Consider the following 17,696-nt stretch of genomic DNA (forward strand, 5'->3'; position numbering starts at 1 on the left):
GGGGGGGGGGGTGGTATATATATATGTACCCTGCAGCGTCCAGGGGAGGTGGGGGCAGCAGCTCTGGAGCACAGTGGAACGCTGCGGGCTGCTGCCTTTGATCTCCTGCACCCGCTCATATAATATGCACAGCCGCTGTCCATCTCCAATGGTGCTGAAATCGCACGCAGTGAGGGGCTGGTGAGCGGTGCATATTATATGAGCCTGCGTCCCAGTGTGATCGCACATGCCCACCCCTGTGTTAGATTTGGCCCCCAGGCTGCTGCTCATTCTAAAATAAAAAATCTTTACTTACCCTGCAGCGTTTCTCCCCGTGCCCCTGCTTCCACTGTAATCAGGCAGAGATCTCAGCCTGCTGTGCCGATCACATGACCGCACTGACAACCAGGAAGTAAGGAAGAATAGAAGCACGGAGCAGACAGGAGGGAGCTCAGCGCTGCAGGAGATAAGGAAAGAGGGTTTTATTTTACTTTGGGCAGCAGCCTAGGGGCCATATCTGACACAGGGGGACTTGTGCGATCTATAGGGGCCCATGGGCAGCACTATGGGGGCGATATCTGACACAGGGGGACTTGTGCGATCTATAGGGGCCCATGGGCAGCACTATGGGGGCGATATCTGACACAGGGGGACTTGTGCGATCTATAGGGGCCCATGGGCAGCACTATGGGGGCGATATCTGACACAGGGGGACTTGTGCGATCTATATAGGGGCCATGGGCAGCACTATGGGGGCGATATCTGACACAGGGGGACTTGTGCGATCTATAGGGGCCATGGGCAGCACTATGGGGGCGATATCTGACACAGGGGGACTTGTGCGATCTATATAGGGGCCATGGGCAGCACTATGGGGGCGATATCTGACACAGGGGGACTTGTGCGATCTATATAGGGGCCATGGGCAGCACTATGGGGGCGATATCTGACACAGGGGGACTTGTGCGATCTATATAGGGGCCATGGGCAGCACTATGGGGGCGATATATAACACAGGGGGACTTGTGCGATCTATATAGGGGCCATGGGCAGCACTATGGGGGCGATATATAACACAGGGGGACTTGTGCGATCTATATAGGAGCCATGGGCAGCACTATGGGGGCAATATATAACACAGGGGGACTTGTGCGATCTATAGGGGCCATGGGCAGCAGCATGGGGGCGTTATCTAACACGGGAACGTGTGCAATCCATAGGGGACCATAGGCAGCACAGGGGAACGTGTGCCATCACAAGGGGGCTATATTCAATATAAGGGGGCCATATCCAGATTAAGGGGGCTAATTTTAGGATGGGGGGCTATGAGGGACATATACCCTATATGATTTGTTAGAGGGACACTGGCATTATAAGATGGACCCCATTTACCATTAAAAAAAAAAATTCTCTTTTCCTTCACCAAATTTGGGGGTGCGTCTTATAATCAGGTGCGTCTTATAAAGCGAAAAATACGGTAAACTAAAGCCAGTGCTATACTGGCGCTATCATGCCAATTCTATACATACCTTTAGTTGTGAGATCGGATGTATACTTTCTGAAATATAGGCAAGTAAAGATTGTGAAATGCACTGTTATTAGATATTCCGTTGCACCTCTCATCAAATACGTGGGTCGGGTTTTGCTAGTTATTCCCACCCCTATCCGCCTGCCTGTCCTTCCTCCAGTCTGTTGTGACAGAGAGAAAGGAAGGACAGGCAGACAGGGGTAGGAATAACTAGCAAAACCCGACCCACCTATTTGATATTTTCTTGCACCTTATCAAATCCCAGTGCATTTCACAAACTTTACTTGCCTATATTTTGGGAACTATACATCCGATCTCAAAACTAAAGTTATGTATAGAATCATCATGATAGCGCCAGTATAGCACTGGTTTTAGTTTATATATGAAAATACTGGTGGTTGGTCCTCTTTAAATGTTTGGCAGAACAAAGAGTGCACTGAGCGCCTGTACTGTGTTTGAACAGTACTATACTGATTCACCTCCTGGAAAAGGCATCCGTTCGGGCAAGTACACGACATTTTGTAGCAAAAAAGCACTTAAAAATGGTAAACGAAAAATGAAGATCTGCATTGCAATGCCAAAAGGCCTTGCTGTGCATATACTGTGTTTTTTAAGCTTCTTTTAACTGCTTCAGGTATAAACTGACCCGGACCATTCTTCAAAAAAAAAAAAAAAAAATAGATTTATGCAGCTGCAGAATAAAAAAACAAAACAAAACACAAACATGCCAAAAAAGTTGCTTCAGAGAAATCACTGCTTGTGTGTAAAATGTGTAGTGTGCACATACCCCTACTGTGAAACACTGAAGTTACATGCTAAACTGTGCAGTGAGCAGTCTACCGATATGCAGGTCTGTCAATTTGGAGGGCAAGGGTACTCTGCACACCAACACCATGCTGCCAGACAGTAGATATGCTACCCGATACAATTAGTTCATGTGAGGTGTACAAGAAACAAGCCAGAAGACTGGTGGTATTATAGTATATTGGCCCTAAGGTTGGCAGGTTTGCTTTACTTAAAAGGGAATCTGTCAGCAGGTTTTTGCTACCACATCTGAGGGCAGCATAATATGGAGACAGAAACCCCGATTCCAGCAATGCGTCACTTACTGAACTGCTTGTTATTTTGATAAAACCAATGTTTCTCTGCTGCAGATTTAACAGTTATACAGAGCTCATGAATATGTTGGACTACCTGCCACACGCCAAGTAGTCCTGTAATGATAATCTGCTGCTGATTAACCAGTCATTTTATCAAGGCTACACTAAACACATCGCTGGAATCAGGATCTCTGCCCCTATGTTATGCTGCTCTCTGATTAGGTGTCAAAAACCTGGTGACAGATTCCCTTTAAAATGCATGCAGTTTTAATTTTTGCAATGGTGTTTAGCTTTCCCATGCTTTCCACTTCCCTACACAATGATGACTGCAGAGTGAGTTAACTGAGAATCTGCCAGTGCATTCTGACAAGACAGTTTGTAACTCACCTAATTAGCTTTATGAGCCACTCTAGGTACCAAAAAAAAAAAAAAAAAATAAAAATTCAAGGTAGATGGAACACTCACTGACAGGTTTTCAATGTACTTATCCTGCAGCCATCAATCTGAAGGGAGACAATGAGCCTGTGAAAGCTAAACAGCACAGTATTTTAAATAAAACAATAAAAAAAAAACAAAAAACCCCACGTTCTTAAATGAAGTAGACTTCAAAGCAAAACATCTCTATTGCTATGCTCGCATTAAATCGTTCACCCAGAGTGCCATCTACCCTCAGTCAGGTGGTATGTATTGTAATACTACAACTACAGTTGGCCACTGTCATCTTAATTTTTTTTTTTTTTTTAAATTGTAGTAAATGGGATACTGTATGCTACTGTATGGTTTTGCACAGAAGCTCGCAACAGAGACTTCCATTGGAGGTATAAGTCAGGCAATATTTCTAACATTGCTAAAATCCATCCACAACAGGACACCTACTCTAAGGGGGAATTTGGGAACATATGCTGTAATTATTACATATAAAAATAGCCACCACACTTCATTGTCCTAAGCCACCATCACTTGAAGCCACTGGATGGCATATCATGGTTTAAATGCATACCCTCTCTCCCTAAACTGCACTAGGTACTTTGTGCATCATCTACTTGGACACCAGGATCATCATCTTCGGGTGCATTATCTACTTGGACACCAGGATCATCATCATCTTCGAGTGCATTATCCACTTGGACACCAGGATCATCATCATCATCAGGTGCATTATCCACTTGGACACCAGGATCATCGTATGCATCATCATCTTTGGGTGAATCATCTACTTGGACAGCAGGATCTTCGGGTTTATCATCTTCTTGGTCAACAGGATCATCGGGTAGATCAGCTTCTTCAATAGTAGGATTATCGGGTGCATCATCTGCTTGGACATCAGGATTATTGGGTGTATCATCTGCTTGGAAAGCAGGATCATCAGGTGCATCATCTGCTTGGAAAGCAGGATCATTATCCGCTTGGAGAGATTGATCAGATGCATCATCCGCTCCAACAGGAGATTCATCGGGTGCATCGTCCGCCTGAGTGACACATTCATTAGTGTTGTCAGTTTGGTGGAAACCTGAATCTTCATCTGCGATGTTGTCCTGTTCATCTTCATGAGGTGCATTATATTCCTGTTGGTCTTCCTCATCAAGTAAATCATCTTCCTGGGTTACACAATCATTCGGATCATCAGGCATGACTCCTACAGAATACGTATCAAAGAAGTTTTCCAGCTTCTCTTTAGGAATTCGTCTCACTTTGATTTCCCGGTCTTTATACTTCTTCTGATGCAGCTTTTCAGCTTTTTTCAAGTCTTCTTCAGATGAGAAGCTGACCAATCCTTCACCTATGGCAACGCCATGTTTGTTAGAGAGCAGAGAAATGTCTTCTTCATTGAGAGACAACCCAGTGAAGAACTTCTGAATGTCACTTTTCTTCACATCTGCAGGAAAGTTTCTTACATAAACGCATTTTCCCTTTGACTGATGTGAGAATAATCCTTTCTTGCCCGATAATATACTTCTCACATTTGCCTTAGAAATAGGCGTGATGAACAGAATACGTCCATTAAACGAAACTTTGTCACGTTGGAGAACTTTCCTGAGGTCCTTCTCCGCTTGGAATACGACGATACATTCGCTTGTTCTACGGCCTTTATCGTCATGCAGAAACCGAATGTGATCCTCGCTCATAAGGTTAAAAAACCAATTCATCAAATTTTTTTTCTTCGTTGAGTAGCTCAGGTTTGTCACATGCACGTGATAGTTACCGCTGTATATCGGGTCACTGGATGTATCTTCTGGAGATCTTGCACGCCTTCGGGGAGACCTAGATCTCATGTGTGGAGAGCGGGAGCGAAAACGTGGTGATCGAGAATGACTGAAAGAAGATTGAGAATGCCATGGTGGCGATCTTACGTATTTCTGCTGAGGTGGCTGATATCTTTGCGGAGATCTAGAATGCTGCCATTGTGCTGGCCTAGATTTCCTAAATGATGAATCAAAATGCCTTTGTGGAGATCTTGAATGGTGCCCTTCTCTTTCATGCCCTGATGTGTAAGAATGCTGTGGTAAAGAATCTCTAGCCTTATGGACTCCATTTCTAGACATTTCAAAGTTTTTTAAGGAGCGTGCCATTTCTGAAATGGAGCTGCGAAGGACATCAACAACGGAACCCTTAAGGGAGCGGCCAGATAACCGAAGAGCATGCTGTGCATCTACCCGAGAGTCGAAGCTAATAAAAGCCACACCACAATGACCACCAATGATCGTAATTCCTCCCTGGGGAATATCCAATCCTATAAAGTGGGATCGCAGATCTTGTAGGTTAACAGCAGATGCAACACCTTCTAACCGGACAATTTGTGCCATTTTTACCTGTAAGAGGAAAAAATAAATAAAGTTTTATTAAAATTATAAAGAAAAAAAAACACTAAATGTAGAAAAACATAGTATGACAGAGGTTGTCAGGTCTAAACCCACAAGTCTGCATTCACACTGACTGCAGACCTGCGATTCATCACATTGTGCGCTGTAAGGATTCTCCGGTGTCAGATCCGGGAATGGCAGTCATGAGTATACGATATTCATATATATATGTCTAGCTGGGAGCAGCCTTGTTCTATACACTTTAATTGAGCAAGGCTATGACACATGTAGTCTGATTCTGGCCAGGAGTATGAATATTGCATAGTTGTAGTCACGTGATCGCAGTTTCTGGCTCAGACATCAGAGAATCCTCATAAAACACACACACACACACACACACACACACACACACTTCGACAACCCCTTTAAACTTACATAAAAATACATAATTTTCAATGAATCACTACGTGAACCAAAGATGGAGGAACCAATGGATACCTGTTTTTTTACCCTTCCATGACCATGCTACTTTGGGCCTTAACGGGAACCAAATCACCAGAATTTTTGTATATAAGCTAAAGCCAGTGCTATACTGGCGCTATCAGGCTGATTATCTACAGTCATGGCCAAAAGTTTTGAGAATGCTACAAATATTAATTTTTACAAAGTCTACTGCTTAAGTTTTTCTAATGGCAATTTGCATACACTCCAGAATGTCATAAAGAGTGATCAGCTTAACAGCAATTACTTGCAAAGTCAATATTGATTAAGAAAATGAACTTTAACCCCCAAAACACATTTCAACATCATTGCATTCCTGCCTTAAAAAGGAGCAGCTAACATTGTTTTAGTGATTGTTCCATTAACACAGGTGTGGGTGTTCATGAGGACAGGGCTGGCGATCAGTCATGATTAAGTAAGAATGACACCACTGGACACTTTAAAAGGAGGCTGGTGCTTGGTATCATTGTTTCTCTTCAGTTAACCATGGTTATCTCTAAAGAAACACGTGCAGCCATCATTGCTCTGCACAAAAATGGCCTAACAGGGAAGAGTATCGCAGCTACAAAGATCGCACCTCAGTCAACAATCTATCGCATCATCAAGAACTTCAAGGAGAGAGCTTCCATTGTTGCCAAAAAGGCTACAGGGCGCCCAAGAAGGACCAGAAAACGCCAGGACCGTATCTTAAAACTGTTTCAGCTGCGGCATCGGACTACCAGCAGTGCCGAGCTAGCTCAGCAATGGCAGCAGGCTGGTGTGAGTGCTTCTGCACGCACTGTGAGGCGGAGACTGCTTGAGCAAGGCCTGGTTTCAAGGAGAGCAGCAAAGAAGCCACTTCTCTCCAGAAAAAAACAATCAGGGACCGACTGATATTCTGCAAAAGTTACAGGGAGTGGACTGCTGAGGACTGGGGTAAAGTCATTTTCTCAGATGAATCCCCTTTTCGATTGTTTGGGACATCTGGAAAACAGCTTATTAGGAGAAGAAGAGGTGAGCGCTACCACCAGTCTTGTCTCATGCGAACTGTTAAGCATCCTGAAACTATTCATGTGTGGGGTTGCTTCTCAGCCAAAGGAAATCGCACCACTCACAGTCTTGCCTAAAAACACAGACATGAATAAAGAATGGTACCAGAATGTCCTCCAAGAGCAACTTCTCCCAAATGTCCAAGAGCAGTTTGGCACCCAACAATGCCTTTTCCAGCATGATGGAGCACCTTGCCATAAAGCAAAGGTGATCACTAAATGGCTCATGGAACAAAACAGAGATTTTGGGTCCATGGCCTGGAAACTCCCCAGATCTTAATCCCATTGAGAACTTGTGTGCAATCATCAAGAGGCAAAGCGATCACATGATGTGTCAGGTTAAACTACGTGAATCACATCACACATCAGCTGATTGTATAAAAGTCGATTATACAATCAGATGATGCATCAGTGCAAAAAAAATAAATAAATAAATACTCACGTCTGTGCTGATTACCGGCAGCTCCTGGAGCGATCGGATGAGAGTCTGATCCTGTTCGATCGCTGCAGGAGCTGCCGGTAATCAGCTGATAAAGTCCCCTGACGGCAGGATCAGCTGATAGCCGGCCGGGCGCGAAAAAGCCGGCGACACCGCGAGAATTACGATCAGCTGATGCGTCAGGTGACTGCATCAGGTGATCCACCACCAGGTCCTGCAAGCTTCGTACGTGCCCCGGGGAGACTGCACACAGCCAGAGCGGCAGTACCGGGACAGGAGCGGGCATGGCACCGGGACCCTGCAGACAGGTATGACTTTTTTTTTTTCCTACTGTTCACTTTGGTTTTTGCCGCTGCCTCCACCTCCCGCCCAGACATGGCGCCGCACGGAGCTGACATGGCACCGGGCGGGTTGTGGACGCAGCGGTGACTGTACCGGGAGGATTCATGCTTCTGTGTTTACCAACAGAAGGAATCCTCTTCCTGTACACGTCACTTTACTGCCCACCCCTTGCGTTTATAGCTGCGTTTTTAGTCATCGAAACGCAGCTATATGCGTTTTTCATTGCGTTGTTGAACATCTCATTGAACTCAATGGGTGAAAAACGCATAGAAAAACGCAGAAATAATTGACATGCTGCATTTTTGTGGTCACCACAAAAACGCAGCTACAAAAAAACGCTGTGTGCGGACAGCACTTATGAAAACCCATAGACATTGCTGGGGAAGCAATGTAACTGCGTTTTCAGCACATAAACGCGGTAAAAAACGCCGCTAAAAACGCAGCAAAAACGCCTAGTGCGCACAAGGCCTTAAGCTTCACTTTCATGGATTTGAAAAGCTAAACATCTGAGCTGACCACTAATGTTAGAGATTCAGCCTGATAGTGTCAGTATAGCTGTGGCTTTACCTTTTACTGTATACAAAAATCCTGACGATTGGTTCCCTTTAAAGGATTACTCCATAATCTGTCCACAGAAGAGCGAGACTTCAGAGACAGCATAAGGCCTCTTTCACAGGTTTTGCATGGTTCGTGGTGTAGGTGCGTATGTGTGTGCATATGTGTGTGACATCCGCATAGCACACGGACAACATGATCTTCTATACTTACCTGTCCATGGTGCTGCTGCTTCCGATACAAGGTGCAGTGAATATGCAATGAGCATAATGAGTGGGGGTCAGAAGCAAGTGACAGCAGTGCTGGAGCCATCAGCGGTGGAGACAGGCGATTATAGAAAAGCATTTTATTTCATAGACAGGAGTTCTCCGGTACGTGTCACACTGCGCACATCAGTGTGTGGGCCATGTCATATCCAGGCTACCGGATAAAACGGCCATGCCCACATGTGGAGCATATGGACACACTGTGTGAAAGCACGCACGTGTGCGCAAACCCATTGATTTTAATGTGTTTGTGTGCCCGGTACGTGTGAAAACGGACGTCACAAGTACTGGAAACAAGGACATGTGAAGGAGGCCTGATGCAGCACTTGCCTGTTCCTGGCACCCCACAGACTAAATACATGGAGACAGGTAGAACTTTCTCAGCAATGAATATAAAAGATTAAAGTTCCCACAATACATTTCTACCGCTGCGCATTTACGTGCTGCTAGAAACGCAGCATCTTACAGCTCCAGCAAAGTGGATGGAACGTATAGAAACCTCCTGCCCACTTTGATTTCTATGCTGCAACATCAATTTCTGTTGCAGGTACATGGAGTTACCGTATTTTTCGGACTATAAGGCCCTGTGCGCACTAGGCCGTTTTACCTGTGGAAATTTCTTGAGAAATGTTTGAAATCTTTCTGCAGACGTTTCCCAGCAAAACCTATGGGAAAAGAAAATAGCTGTGCGCACGCTGCATTTTTTTCCTCAAGAAAAATTCTTTGTGAAGATTTTCTTGAGAAAATGTGCATGTCACTTCTTTTCCGCAGGTACCTGCGGTATACCCCCGGTATTTCACTCTGTTCACTGTAATGTAATCGCGAAATACCGGGGGTATACCGCAGGTAGCAAATGTGTGGTATACCCCCGGTATAGCCGCGATTTACCTGCGGTAATGCTCATCGCTGCCTGCGGTTTTGCAGGAAGTGAGGTCATTATGCCAGGAAGAGGAAGCGGAGCAGAGTAAACACAGACGTCACACTCCCTGGACACCGCACAGAAGCACTTCCGTGTGACCTCCAGGGGCCCGTGCAGTCTGTGTCCCGCTCCAGCCCCGTGGCTGCCTGCCCTGTAGTGTGAGTGTCTGCCCGCAGTGTCAGCAGCTTGTCACGCAGCAGCGCAGGCAGACACTGACACACAGCAGTGCGTGCAGCCGCGGGGATGCAGAGCGCTACTGTCAGGAGGTGAGATGAGATCATTACCTGCTGTGACGATCTCCTGCCTCCTGACTTCACCGCCGTCTATGCCCGCAGCCCGAGACTGTCACTAGCGGTGACGTCACGGGCTCTCGCGATACTGCTGACAACGCGGCGGGCATAGAAGGCAGTGACCGCGCTGATGGCAGGCCTGCAGGAAATGCTCACAGCAGGTAATGATCTCATCCATCCTCCTGACAGCAGCGCTAGTCATCCCCTGCAGTGACCTGGGCTGACCTATTGCTGTTCGCTCAGGTCACTGCACTGCTCTCCCAGCCAATGGGGAACCTTCTGTTCTTCACTTACTGGGACAGTGACTATGGTATGGATCATCGGGGGACCCCCCCCCCCCTTATTGGATTACGCCGGACCCAGATTTGATTGTTCTTGTCAAATTGGTGAAAAAGGGAATGCGGGGAGTGTTTTTTCAAATAAATTTTTTTTGTTGTTTATTTTTTATTTCTTACCGACTGGGTTTGTGATGTCAGGTATCTGATAGACGCGTGACATCACTAACCCCAGGGCTTGATGCCAGGTGACATTACACATCTGGCATCAACCCCATATATTACCCAGTTTGCCACCGCACCAGGGCAACGAGATGACTTGGGGCGAAGCTCCAGGATTGGCACGTCTAATGGATGTACCACTTCTGGGGCGGCTGCAGCCTGCTATTTTTAGGCTGGGGAGTGTCCAATAACAGTGGACCTCCCTAGTCTGAGAATACCAGCCCACAGCTGTCAGCTTTACCTTGGCTGGTGATCCAATTTGGGGGCGACCACACGTTTTTTTTGTTTTAAATTATTTAATGTAAAATAACAGCGTGGGGTGCCCTCTGTTTTGGATTACCAGTCAAGGTGAAGCTACCAGCTGTGGTCTGCAGGCTGCAGCAGTCTGCTTTACCCTAGCTGGCTACAAGAGATGGGGGGAAACCTCACGTCTTTTTTTTTAAGTTATTTATTTTTTGGCTAAATACAAGGCTAGGCACCCTTTAGTGCCACATGAAAGTCACTAAAGGGTGCCAGCTTAGAATATGCAGGGGGGGGGGGTGGGACATTATATAGGTCTTTCTCATCTATCTATTCATCTATCCATCTTTCCCTCTATCCATTATCTGTCTATCGATTATCTATTAGCTATATTCTTTATTGCAGTTCAGCATAAAAAAACCACAGGGACCAACCTGCGGAAAAAACGCATGCGTTTTTTCCCCGCGGTTTTTTACCGCAGGTGCGGTAATCTTAAACTCCCAAAAGTTTCTCAAGAAATTTCCTTGAGAAAAATCACTTTTCTAGTGCACACATAGCCTAAGACGCACCGGACCATAAAACGCACCCTGGTTTTAGAAGAGGAAAACCGGAAAATAAAATTTTAAGCAAAAAATGGGATCATGACACACTGTTATGGGGCGAGGATCTGCTGCTGACACTGTTATGGGGGTAATGTCCCCAAATTCTCTACTAAGGTACCCCAGCCTGGTAATGATCCTCCTGCCTTGTATATACAGTATATGTCCCTCATCCTGGTATAGCCCACATCCTGCTATATACCGTCATCCTGGCAGATGACCGCATCCTGCTATATACTGGAATATGGCCACATCCTGCTATATACCCCATCCTGCTATATGGCCCGCATCCTGTGGCACATAAAAAAAAAAACAAAAAACAAAAAAACACGTTCATGCTCACCTTACCTCACTCCCTGCAGCATCGCTCCTCCTCCGTCTGTGTCAGCAGCAGCGCCGCTTACCTGTGTGGAGCAGTCACCGTTCCCCTGCAGCATAGCGATGTCCTCCTGTCTGTGCCGGCGGCGGCTGCGTGTGGACACGTGCGCACAGCAATGATGTCATCGCTGTGCGCGCCCGCTAGTCTCCACACAGCCGCCGACGGCACAGACAGGAGGACATCGCGGTGCTGCAGGGATCGTGGCCGGTGAGTATACTGATTCACTGCACCCCGCGCTGATGATGCGCAGGGAGCAGTGAATACAGTGAATACAGCCGCACATGATCACTCCAGGCTGTAGTTGCCTGGGGTGATCATGCAGGCCGGCTGTTTAATATGTGCGCATACCCCGCCCATCACCCCACCTGTCAGCGCCGGCTTCAGCGCTGAGAGATGATGGGTGTGCATATTAAATGAGCGGGTCCACGTGGTCACGGCAGGCTGCTACAGCCTGCTTGTGCTGCCGATGACCTTCTCCACCGCAGCACCCTCATTCCCCGCAGCCCTACATTCAGACTATAAGACGCACCACCCACTCCCCCCCAACATCTGGGGGGGGGGCCTGGGGGGTAGTGTGTCTTCTAGTCCGAAAAATACAGCATGTGCAGACTATCCCCATAGAGAATTGCAAAGCTACATGGATATTCTGTATGCACAATATATTTTATACCAAATAAACATCTTTATTGCAACCTTATTACATTTGTATTTAATCTCAAGGCTATAGTCACACGTTGCGTTTTTTTGCTCCATGTAATTGTCTGCAGCCAAAGCTTAGTTTCTTGGCAGTAAAAAAAAAAAAAAAGCCGCTTCCAAAAATCAGGTTTTGCGGCGTTTCTTTAACTGTCATTTGCCTACAGTACACAAAAAGCCTCAAAATACAGAAAAAAAGTTGCATTTTAAAAAACACTGCTTTTAATGGTGGAAAAAAAAAGCTGGAAGAATTGACATACTGCTTCTTCAAACAAACGAAAAAAAAAAAAACAAAAAAAAAAAACAAAAAAAACCAGAAGTGACCTGGATGTTGTCGCTGCTCTGCCTTCCAATAGGAAGATGCCATCCGTAGCTGAACAAACGCGAATGCTCCCGGGTGAGATTATTTCTTGTATTCACATGTAGTAACTGACAATACAATGTGTTTCGGCCTTGATGTATGTAGGAGTGAACTTGGTCTACAAGTTTTACTTTTAGGCCGGATTCACACTTGCGCGAGTCTCGCATCGCATCACCTGGCACGGCCTCACACTCTCCGGACAGGAGCGGGTCAGCTGCATAGAAATACATTCAGCTGAGACGCTCCTGTCAGGAGAGTGTGAGGCCGTGCCGGGCGATGCGAGAGTCTCTTGCAAGTGTGAATCCGGCCTTAGACCAAGTTCTACGCCTACATAATACCTGAAGGCCAAAACGCGTTGTAATATCAGTTCGTACATTTGCATAAAAGAAATAACCTTACCCAGGAGGATTCGCATTTGTTCATCTACGGATGGCATCTTACTACCGGAAGACGGAGCGGCGACAACATCCAAGTCATTTCTTCTCAGCCCCACTGTGTGGATTTCCCTGGAAGGAATCCCCGACAGCAGCTCACGAGTTCCACAGAGCAAAGTGACTCCCCTGAATTGCTTTGCCTTCCATTGGCCAAGTGAGTGGAAAACTACATCTCACTTACCACCAGAATATATACACCTACGCTTAGATAGCGCCACAATATCTCTCTTCATCTACTGAAGGAGGGATTGTTTTTTCCAATCTCATCTTTTAAAAAAAAAAAAAAAAAAAAAAAAAAAAAAAGCAATATTTTTCCATTATAGTAATAAAAAAAAAAAAAAAAAAAAAAAAAAAAAAAAAAAAAAAAAAAAACACAAAACCAGTGTGCATGAGATTTGTGAAACCTCAGGAAACCTCAGTTCTTACTGATACTGTAAAAGCTGCTTTAAGTTTACATACAAAAAACACAAACTGTAAAATAATGCAGCAAAATGCAACATGTGAACATCGCCTAATGAGGGTTTCTGAGATATAGAATATATATATATATGTGTGTATATGTGTGTATATGTGTGTATATGTGTGTATATGTGTGTATATGTGTGTATATGTGTGTATATGTGTGTATATGTGTGTATATGTGTGTATATGTGTGTATATGTGTGTATATGTGTGTATATGTGTGTATATGTGTGTATATGTGTGTATATGTGTGTATATGTGTGTATATGTGTGTATATGTGTGTATATGTGTGTATATGTGTGTATATGTGTGTATAATATATATATATATATATATATATATATATATATATATATATATTATTATACACATATATACACACACACATATATACATACATACATACACACACGTGTGTGTATATATGTATGTATGTATATATGTGTGTGTGTATATATGTGTATAATAATATATATATATATATATATATATATATATATATATATATATATATATATACACACACACACATATAATATATAATATTATATATATATATATATATATATATATATATATATATATATATATATATATATATATATATATATATATATATTATATTATACACACACACACACACACACACACACATATACATATATATACACACACACACACAAAACCCCTTTCCTACTGCCTAAGGCTGTGTGCACACGTTGCGTTTTTTACCGCGGAAACGCTGCGTTTAGAACCGCAGCGTTTCAGTAGCAAATTGCATGCGTTCAGCTTTCCCAGCAAAGTGTATGAGAAAGCCGAAAAATCAGTGCACACGCTGCGTTTCTAAACGCAGCGTTTTGGATGCCAAAAATCGGTGCGGAAAGAAAAGCAGCATGTCACTTTTGTGCGGTGTAGCTGCGTGCTCTCCCCCATTGAATCAATGATGTGGGGTCAGAACGCAGCTACACCGCAGTGAGCTGCTTTTTTGTTGCGGTCCGCGGCCTTTATCGGCACACAGAACGCAGGCATTTACCTGGAAGTGAGGTCAAGAGGTTTCCTGTTGACCTCACTTCCTGGCAAAGTCCTTGAAAGCCCCCGGTATCGCCAAAGTGCCCGCCCCGACCCCCCTCCCGAAAATCCAACATGGCCGCGCGCACAGTAGCGCACCGGCCGCCCTGCTCCTATGATTTCTGTCGCATGTGCCTTGAGACATGCGACAGAAAAATGCCCCCCCAGGCCCTGCCCGGTCACCCCCTATTCCCCCGGTATTCCCCCTTACCTGTCCGGTCGCAGCGCTGATCCCCCGCGGCCTCCTCCTCCTTCACAGCAGACGCCGGTCACATGTGCAGAGCAGCTGACAGCCAGCACTGTGTTCAGTGTGAGCTGTGCTGGCTGCTCGGCACTCTGCAGCTGTGACCCGGGGAGAGTGGGTGCAGATTTTTGGCACCCACTCTCCTCAAATGGAGGGTCTACCCTCCTAGAAAATGGGGGATACGTTCCCTGAACGTGCCCCCATATTCTAGAAGAAGAACAGTCACACTACTTACCTGCCTAGCAACGTCGCTGTGACCGGCGAACCGCCTCCTTTCTGAGGGGGAGGTTCGTGCGGCGTCACAGCGCCATCACTAAGCGGCCGCCCAATAGCAGAGGAGGGGCGGAGATTAACGGCCGGAATATCCTGCCCACCTCCTTCCTTCCTCATTGCCGGCAGCTGCAGGTACGGTGATGTTCCTCGTTCCTGCGGTGTAACACATAGCGATGAGTGCTGCCGCAGGAACGACGAACAACATGCGTCCTGCAACGATAATCGGGATTAGAACGACGCGTCAACGATTTGGTAAGTAATTTTGATCGTTAACAGGTCGTTCCTGCGTTTCACACGCAACGACGTCGCTAACGAGGCCGGATGTGCGTCACGAATTCAGTGACCCCTAACGACATCTCGTTAGCGATGTCGTTGCGTGTAAAGCCCGCTTTAGGCTATGTTCACACACTGCATCTTTTGTTGACCACAAAGATGCAGCATTTTTGGTCCCAAAAAAGGCACCCGTGGCAAAAACGCATGCAGTTTTGCTACATTTTCTCCAATGTGTTTGTTTAAAGTCAAATCTATTGACTGGAAGGGCTCAAAAACGATGGCAAAAAAAAAACCAAAAAGAATTGACATGCTGCATCTTCAAAAACGCAGCCAAAATAAGATGCCCGGTGTGGACAGCAAAATAGATCTCTCATAGACTTTGCTGGGAGAAGGAAATGCATGCATTTGGGTGCATCTTTGTGACCTCAAAAACGCACCAAAAAAGATGCAGTGTGTGAACATAGTCTTGTAGAGAGGAACCCGCACGCCACAGACAACATGGACCCGGCAGGCGACACTGGAGAGAGCGCAAAAAAAAAAAAAAAAAGTCAGAAGGTGGTGGTGGAGTCATTGCAAAAGCACCATTGCTACAAAAGTTGCGTTTTTTTGTATAACGTCATTGGCTGGAATGGCTGCAAAACGCACCAATAATTCACATGCTGCAGATTATTTTCTGCCCCCAAGCCTGCAAGGGAAAAAAAAAAAAAATAATAAAATCACAAGCGCACAGCACTTCCCAATTCTCATTGACTTTGCTGGTATAAGGATAGACAATCAGGTTTGTGCAAACTGCACTAAAAATACAATGTGCGCACAAGGCCTAAGACCACCTAATTTTTATTTTTGCAACTTTCCCCCCAATTCAGGTTTTGAAAAACCCCTTGGGAGTATAAAAAAAAAAAAAAAAAAGGGGGAAAATGCAAGTCACATGTATGAAGCGTTCCTGGTGAAAAAACACTTGATATTGTCCAATCAAAAGGCTGCAAATAAAAAAAGAAAAACAAAAAAACCTCTGAACATGATTTAGGAAATTATATTACTGCTAATGACTCCTATTCGCCCAGTTTTGGGTGCAGAGACCATCAAAGAGCCCCTAAACCCTCCTCCAAATGTGCTGGAGATAGGCCTGCCGGGGCCGCACACTGCCGGGGCCACAGAGAAGCGATAGGTATTTCCCTCCGACTGTACAAGGCCGCACGTGCGTTTCTATCACTGCACCGCTCTGTATGGACACAGCAGAGGAGAAAATACAGAGAAAGGCGGCACGCGGGGGGAGGGGGCAGGTAGCGGCCCTCCAGGCCTCCGTCCCTCCCCGCTCTGCCGCACACGTGCTCGGCCCCGGGGCGCCCCCTGAGTGCAGGCCACAGCCCGAGTGTACAGAGGAGAGGGAGGCTCCCGCTCACTGCGCTGAATGTACCGCGCACACCAGGCCTACGACACCCGCCCTCCCGCCCACTGTAATGGCAGAACAGGCGGAAGCCCCGCACCGGATCTCACCAGGACGGACGTGATCACCGCGACCGAGCACCGTCTGTACAGGCGAACACAATCCCAAGGCTCGGCTATAGATCGTTCTCGCTTTACGTCACCTACCACCGTAGGCACAGGCAGCGCGACCGATTCTTCCCAGTCCTCCCAGCGGCCTTACCTGCCGTGACGTCACTTCCCGTTTTACGACGGAAGTCCTCTGACGAGATTCTTAGTCGTCAAAGCCCTTAAAGGAGAAGTGACCTTAATCTGATTGGCAGGAGCAGCCGGCGATTGTTAAATGGAAGCTGTGGTGATAAAGCATGAAGCAGCTGTGCTGCTGCATACAAGACTCTGCAGATGTCTGACTCCAGACAGCGCCTCACTCTGGGCACTGCAGGGGGCGGCATCAGCATGGTATTGATGGCAGTGCCTGGAGGAGGATGCCCCTCAGTACCACTCACTAGCCCTCCACAGTGCAGGTGATAACTAATGATGGAGGAGCGCGCTCAGCACTCAAACGCGTATCATGGCGCTCGAGTCCTCGCCCCGCATGACTCTCTGATTTTTTTCAGTCACTAAACATGTAGGGATTGCCTGCCATACGCGATAATACCGTAGCCATGTTGGCTGCTGGCATTACTGTGATTGAGTGGCCACATCGTGTCATCAAGTCTATGTAAGACCCGGGAGCGTGATGCTCAGCACCGTGTAGGAGGGAGAGCTTGGATTGTAGCGGGCATAGCGGCAGGTATTACACGTTAACCCTTTACTGCCTTTCATGTGGCACTGTTTTTAGGCTGAAGATCTGACGTAATGGTGCATTGGTCCCACGACGTCCCCCGAATCCGTACTCCAACCTAAGGAGCAGGGGTGGGGAACCTCCGGCCCACGGGCTGCATGTGGCCCGCCATGACCTTTTATGCGGCCCCCGGGCAGATTCCCTGGGGCGGCAGT

The 17,696-nt window shown here is 46.2% G+C and overlaps 1 protein-coding gene across 1 annotated transcript; it reads right to left on the bottom strand.

Moving 5' to 3' along the window:
* Positions 1 to 1,856: 1,856 nt before the first annotated feature.
* On the bottom strand, positions 1,857 to 16,907 carry LOC142244065 (RNA-binding protein 12B-B-like). Its single transcript, XM_075316257.1, has 2 exons — positions 16,866 to 16,907; positions 1,857 to 5,417 (listed from the first exon to the last, which is right to left on the bottom strand). The coding sequence occupies exon 2, from the start codon at positions 5,409 to 5,411 to the stop codon at positions 3,627 to 3,629; it is 1,785 nt and encodes a 594-aa protein (XP_075172372.1). The 5' UTR covers positions 5,412 to 5,417; positions 16,866 to 16,907; the 3' UTR covers positions 1,857 to 3,626.
* Positions 16,908 to 17,696: the final 789 nt, after the last annotated feature.

Source organism: Anomaloglossus baeobatrachus, chromosome 6 (assembly GCF_048569485.1).
Source record: "Anomaloglossus baeobatrachus isolate aAnoBae1 chromosome 6, aAnoBae1.hap1, whole genome shotgun sequence".
In the NCBI taxonomy this organism is placed as follows: domain Eukaryota; kingdom Metazoa; phylum Chordata; class Amphibia; order Anura; family Aromobatidae; genus Anomaloglossus; species Anomaloglossus baeobatrachus.

Excerpts from the sequence above, each read along its gene's own strand:
- LOC142244065 (XM_075316257.1), bottom strand. The coding sequence starts at position 5,411 with ATGGCACAAATTGTCCGGTTAGAAGGTGTTGCATCTGCTGTTAACCTA.